The 7,379-nt window shown below is 36.2% G+C and overlaps 1 protein-coding gene across 1 annotated transcript in view; it reads right to left on the reverse strand.

The window, feature by feature from the left end:
- Nucleotides 1-1,609: 1,609 nt before the first annotated feature.
- The window catches only part of LOC144436443 (bestrophin-4-like), a 7,343-nt gene continuing 1,573 nt past the window's right edge, over nucleotides 1,610-7,379 (reverse strand). The window contains exons 3-9 of the mRNA XM_078125242.1: nucleotides 7,052-7,206; nucleotides 6,276-6,353; nucleotides 5,726-5,878; nucleotides 5,160-5,240; nucleotides 4,079-4,233; nucleotides 2,958-3,600; nucleotides 1,610-2,170 (exon numbers count right to left, since the gene is read on the reverse strand). Of these exons, the coding sequence (XP_077981368.1) occupies nucleotides 2,141-2,170; nucleotides 2,958-3,600; nucleotides 4,079-4,233; nucleotides 5,160-5,240; nucleotides 5,726-5,878; nucleotides 6,276-6,353; nucleotides 7,052-7,206 (1,295 nt within the window). The 3' untranslated portion in view covers nucleotides 1,610-2,140. The remainder of the gene's footprint in view (nucleotides 2,171-2,957; nucleotides 3,601-4,078; nucleotides 4,234-5,159; nucleotides 5,241-5,725; nucleotides 5,879-6,275; nucleotides 6,354-7,051; nucleotides 7,207-7,379) is intronic.

Consider the following 7,379-nt stretch of genomic DNA (forward strand, 5'->3'; position numbering starts at 1 on the left):
ATGTATGTATGTATGTATGTATGTATGTATGTATGTATGTATGTATGTATGTATGTATGTATGTATGTATGTATGTATGTATGTATGTATGTATGTATGCATGCATGGCGTGAACATTAGTCTCCACGGAATCAAAGTCGTGCAAGCTTTGAAATACGTGTAGTTGGTTTTAATATTTACGAGGGAAGGTTCATCGTGTCAATTATGAGAGTATATGATACCTTAAGTACACACTTCTTGAAGCATATGTGTTTGAGAACAGTTTCGCTCAACATCATAAATTTAATTTAATACCATGTCTCTCTTTTAATTTAGTTCGTTTGACATCAGCTCTTTTTGTATCATAATAAAACTTCTCTTCCCGTATTGTCACTCTGTAAGACCATTGAAATATCAAAATTATTTATCAGAATGACACAGTATCCGTTCCTTTAACATGGGATTCATATAAACATCACAAGAAATCGTGTAGAATTATTTTTACTGGACGGGTTATAGATCAAGGGTTTATTTATTAATATTTCCAATCCTAGTTATTGCAAAAATGAGAAGCTCCAAACAATACTAGTATTCCTGTAAACTTTTACCAAGTAATGAGATGTGTCTAGCTTGCAGGACAATGACATCACTTTCTAATTATGTAAATTGAAGGAAGACACTACATATTCAACATTGTAAGATTTTTATAATTTTATGTCACCGACACATCCATTATATGTGGTTCATATCAATTAAGATTAAAGAGACAGTTTGCAAGATATATTCTAGTCACAAATATTTCATAATAATAATATATGTCGAACAGCTTTGGAAGGCGATTGAAATCTACACGGAAACATCGCGTAGACATTATTTTATAACTTCCCGAATGTCAAATGTATTTGTAAATTGATTCCCTTGTAACTTCCGCACATTGTTGCTTTGTTGGTGTCACAAGCTAAGATCATACCATGGATCGCACCAGTGTGGTTAATTCAAGCCATGACCTGATTGATGCGTAGTCATTCATCTTAATATATTTGGAAGCGAAACTATGACGTCACCGAAGATAGGGGTCATATAATATAACGTCATTTATACGTAAGTGAAATCAACTGATACATCAAGAATGAATCTCGATTTTTCAGTCAAAAAAACTTTTATCAGCTCTCGTCAATTACCTTTTCTCCACTCAGTGTCAACACTTAATTAAATCAACTGACGGTGTGTTTTTGTCTTTGTGGTCGTGTGATTTGATGACATTAGGAAAAGATACACGTATTTTATCGAGATCGAGCTATCTAGATTGTGTTACGTTTGGAAATAGAAGTAAAACCTGTATCTTTTTAAAATATATCGATGGACAAATATCACAAATAAATGAAAATGTGATTTTCATTGCCATGTAAGATATAGAACTGAGTACAAGTTTGGATTGATAATACGGACACTTCAGACAATGTTGGATTTTGGTACATTTCCTTTTAAACGTGAAACTCAACATTCGATGTTTGAATCCACTCTAACTTCCTGTCCCACAACACTGAGCAGTTAGTCAACATACTAAACAATTGCATCATTGGTTAGTAGGACTCAAGGTCCCTCAGTAGTTATATTTTATTGCCTTCAAATATTAGATGTTACTGTAGATTGGAATGACAGGAAACACATTATGAGGCGTTGTCTGTTATTATCGTTAGAAAGGTTTTATTCATCTAATAAGAATACTTGAATACAATGCAGTTAGAGGCCAATGTCGGACTGAGATTAAAATTTGAGTGAGACAAACAATTGTCTTAAAGAAAAGATGAAAAGGTTGGTGTAAAAAAAGAACCATCCTCTCTTACACTAATATGAGAACCTGACATTCAAAACATTCCGACTATAAAGTCAGAGGAGATTAATTTTAAGTATTATATTATAAATACAATGTTAATATCAATGTAGAACTATTCAATTATCTTGTTTGAAAGAATAGAATGGTCGCCTATAATATATATTACATTGAAATCAACTTCATCCATATTAGTTTATAATCCAACTGATGATCATGTAAGATATCACATATAAAGTTCAATTATCAATATCTAAAAATCTAGTTTACAGGATCGTTTCCAAACTGAAAAGTAGACCCAGAATATTATGACGTTTGCGAACACCATCAACTTTTGAATATCTCCTCGAGATCAATCTGTGAAAACAAAAACAAAAAATTAAAAAAGTGTTGATATTGAGGCAGTCATCATATGATTTGGATGTGGTACCGCAATTTACTTAGATTGAAATAGACCATTGACTTGTTGGCACATTCAAGGTCAATCATAACCTGACACTTGTAACGACTCTATGAATAGTATCATATGTATTACATATGCTTACAACTTTGTAAAACTTGTTAAATATATGATTTTTATAGAGAAGATAGTCTGAAACATTTTCTTTACTTGAGAATTTTATAAGTATTAGTGTGACTTTTTATTTCTGCAAGGTTGACTGAACATCCGGTAAAGATAATGTCTGTCTGTCCGTCTGTCTGTCCGTCCGACTGACTGACTGACTCTCTGTCTGCCTGCCAACTGAGTCCAGACTTCTACGAATATTTCTTTTGTTCATCTTTTTTTTCTTACTAGTGACTGCTCCTTATAGTAGAAGCTAAATTAGCACAACTATAACCTCTTATTTAAGCAAATGTAGAATAAGATAACCAAATAAAATATTTCTCTTAAAGTTACGTATCAATCTTAAAATACGAAACTTCCAAGGTTATGATCCCTTAAGCTCTAAGGTTGAAAGAAGTCACAGGAAGTCACGTTCAAAATAACTCTGTTTGCCAAAAGATATGACGCCACACAACATGTGGATTAAATCTTCGAGATTTAAAAAAAACAATCAAGTGGTTTATGTTTGATTTGGCCCATCTCTAAAGGATAAATAATAATTGAATAGAGAAAAATGTCTAAGTACATGGCAATATTTACCATTGCTCCACTTGGCATCATAACTGTTGAACATTCAACCCATTCGTCATCACTGGACTCACTACTGTTGTTGCCGATATCATTGTTATCTACTCCACGTCCATCATCTACATCGATCCACAATGGTGTCATATCATCTGGTGTGACGTCATGATCTCTGATAGAGATGCCCGGTACACGCTGACGTCCACTTATGCCGTCATCTTTGAATGTCGTGTCTACGCGTGGACTTTGTCTCTGTCTGTGTTCTGCCAAGAACACTCCCCCTGGGGATATAGGTGGTGGCCACGTTACACTGCTTTTCCTTGAACTGTGTGTATCGCTTAGTACGTCTTCTAAGTCATCCCCCGCAACCCCTGCCGATGCATGTCGCACATATCGTCGCCGGCGTCGCTTCCTTCTCCGTTTACTGGGAGTTCTGACTGGACTTTTTAACTCATTCTGCATCGTGCTACAGTATTTGTCTGCATCCTCAGTGGCAGGTAATACGAGTTTTAATTCAGACGGTCCTCGTTTCATGTTGGACCAGGGTTCATCGATATTGTCGTCGGTGCCCACCTGGGCATCCGTACGTTTGGGTTTCGTCATGGACTTAAATAGGAAGGTTTTTGGAACTTCGACAATGAAGTCCCTGGCCTGTAATCTGTTTAACGGAAAATGACAGAGATATACAATATCAAATATAAGTACAGTCATATGAACTGCGAACCATATGCAAACAACATACACATCCTTGGTTTCAGATACACTCATCAATATATTTGAGCAACTTGAAACAGATTTAATATTTGAACCAAACACACGCAGATCTTCGACGTGGAGATTATTATGAATTAAGAGAGGAGAAGTGGCACGTGTCAGAGTCGAACGCACTTTCACTAAATTCCAGTCAGACTTACTGCCCTGACCAGTTGAGCGAACACGTCAACTGGTAGTTTCCGTGAATATTCGATACACGGGTCACTTTTCTATTCAAAATTTCATCTGAACACGAATATCACGATTAATAAAAGAATGTAGGAATGCTGCCACAGGTTCCTCCAAGGAACACAGTCTTTTGGGACCGTAACCACCATGCCCTGAAATTATAATTATGGTTATTATATGACAGTGACACTTACAGAACTTCGACTGTCGATCCAAGCCATGAAGTCGTCCATTTTGAATCGACTGTTGTCAATGTGTATGGTAGATAAAATTCCTTGACATCCCAATGTTTATCCTTCTGAAACGGAGGAATATTTCCATACATACTATCCACAATTAGAAGAGCTACCTGTGAGATGGTCGGAAATAGAAACACTGCTTCAAAATCTCTCAACAGCAGGGTTCTCACATAACATATAGAGTGAGGTGACTGAGGTCTGCTAGTATATTATATCTAGATGAAATCATAAATGAACAAATTCCTACCCTTCGTAAGGGAAGGATATGTTACACGTCTGTCTGTCTGTCTGTCTGTCTGTCTGTCTGTCTGTCTGTCTGTCTGTATGTCTGTCTGTCTGTCTGTCTGTCTGTCTGTCTGTCTGTCTCGGCAAGATATCTCAAAAACCACTGCATCGATGTTGTTGCGACTTGATACACATCTTCCTTATGGAAATGCGACGAAGAGATTAGTAAACATTGGGTAATATCAATGAGTCATTTGCATAATGAAAACATAACCTTTCAGTACAAGCATAACTGCAGAACCAATCACGTAAAGAAATTTGGAAGATCATACACTCAAAGAATTCGCCAATTTGACGTAAAGTATAAAGTATAAACTTATGCACAAGTACCAGCATTGATCGCAGTTTCTGTTATTTCAATAGAGTAATATGTGCATGTAAATTGATAGATCAGTTTACCTTGATGGAATAGCAATTAATTAATATTAATATTGATATTCGTATTAATATTTTAAAACGAGAGACAAGAACATTCTAGATTATATAATCATATCGTATAGTAAATGGTTATATCTATTATCGATACGCATGTTATCATATAACCCATCAATAGCATCGTGCTCACGGTCAATTAATTACCTAGGTAACGAAAGAAATAGGTTGCAAATTACTAGTGTTTTGTATCTTGAATTGGCATGGGCTCGCAATGACATAAATTATCTTCATTTTTTAAAAATTTCTTCTAAATCATCTATTAAAGGTTTCCTCATGAATAAACCTCTGGCATTATAATGTATGTTAATGGTCTTGCCTGGTAGTTCCTATCGATAATGTAGTTGAGTTCAAAGTCATCATCGTCTCCACCGTAGGGGTTTATGATTGTCTGGGCGACCTACAATAAAAGAAATTGAACGGGAGTTGTGATCAAACAAGATGTTTTACAACATCAAGTAACAATATGTTACTGATGATCAGAATTTGAGAGAGAGAGAGAGAGAGAGAGAGAGAGAGAGAGAGAGAGAGAGAGAGAGAGAGAGAGAGAGAGAGAGAGAGAGAGAGAGAGAGAGAGAGAGAGAGAGAGAGAGAGAGAGAGAGAGAGAGAGAGAGAGAGAGAGAGAGTTGGGCGGACGGGCGGATGGATGGATAGACAGACAGACAGACAGACAGACTGACAGACAGACAGACATACACACACACGGACAGACATAGAGAGACAGAAACAGCAAGACAGATACAGGAAGAGGCAGAGACAGAGACAGAAACATTGAAACAGAGACAAATGAAGACAGACAGACAGACAGACAGACAGACAGACAGAATGGCAAACAAACAAACAAACAAACAAACAAAAGGAATAGAGCAGAAGTTGTTACTGACCTTTAACCAGCCGAAGTAGAAGAAAAACTCAATAACTGTCAACATCGGGAAATACAAATCTAACCAATAACTTTCATATCCTCTAGATGGGTCCAGAAATTGAGCAGCAAAGAGCTTTGCTATGAAGAACGAATACGTTGCGATTGTGACCACCTGTAAGAATATAAATGGTCTTTGATTTGTTTCACAAGTATCATTTTTGAAAAGTGTGATACATAGATTAAAAATAATTAGCTATTCAGAAGAATATGTAACTATTTCAAATATAATATTTTACGTTTTTTTAAAAAAAACAACAACATTAATCTTTGGTATTATGATCCAGCCTATATCATAGCATACGCAATTTATGCAAATGAAGGTCTGGTGGTAATCACGATACTGCATTAGGGTGCTTAATTGAGTTAGAAAAAAATCTAAAACAGTAACTGTTACAGTGGTTTCATGTGCCGACCAATTTAAAACGTCACACGGAAGAGAGTGTTTAGGCGGCTAGTTCTATTCAATCTCTAAATGTTATAACGTTACGTTTCTGACTTGGCTTACTTACCTGTGTATAAACTAGAGGTACACTGACCCAGTCAAAGTTCATCATAGAATTGCAGCGTGAATAGTGTTTTCCAGTGATCTACAAAGACGATAAGAAGAACGTAGTATGTCTAAAAGAAGTCATCACCAAACATACTATGATAATACATACTATATCTCAAAACAAAACAAGATGTCAACGCATACGGTGGCCCACAGGAGTCATATCAAAGAAGAGTTTTATCCTTGTATTGAATATGTTGCTAAAAATCAATTATTTATACCACAAATTTAGTTTTCCTTTGTCGCCTGTGGGCAACCGTAAACGCATGTTTAGGTTGTTGAGTAACACTCGATGTTCAAACATCATGGAAACCACAAAGCGATCATTTAGGTTATACTCGTGCTGTGTTTTCGAATCACCTTTCACTGTCAGAAAGAATCCCTTCCAGCAATAAATATTTTTGACCGGTTCAAATGCCATCTAACAATATACCGAAGAATATTACAACCATCTCTAAAGAGAGGTGGGAGCATTACATTTCACCTGTCAGGGATAAAATGTTGAAGTCACGCGTGCGTTTAAGCCATGACTTAACATACGTGAATAAGACCTGGGGGCCACAGGTTGAAATCTACGAATTTTTCAAGAATTAGAGTGCAACTTTTTGATTTATCTGTATTTGTATCACCAGCACATATGAGTCTCTACCATGATACTCATTATTTCTTTATCACACTATACAATTTGTCCAACTATGACAACACCACAGGTAAATGGAAAATTGACCAACTTACTTCCAGGAGAAGATTGAGTGCTTGGTCATTGTAAAGTTTTCCTTCTTGTCTCAACCGATGTAAGGTAGTACACATCCAACATAAGGGTATCCAGAATTTGGTATGTGGAGTTGGCAACGTTTCGTAGATTTTACGTTCATCTTCTGTCATCAGTCCTACCAAAATCATTTATGGGCATGTTATTAGACAGATAATAATATCATATCTGTTAATAAAACAACACACTTTTACCAATCTACGTGACATCACATTACGTCATGCATCGTTGTATTACATCGCATCACACCACATCACGTTACTTAACGTCACATTACATCACGTCACGTCA

This window comes from Glandiceps talaboti, chromosome 6 (assembly GCF_964340395.1).
Source record: "Glandiceps talaboti chromosome 6, keGlaTala1.1, whole genome shotgun sequence".
Lineage (NCBI taxonomy): Eukaryota > Metazoa > Hemichordata > Enteropneusta > Spengelidae > Glandiceps > Glandiceps talaboti.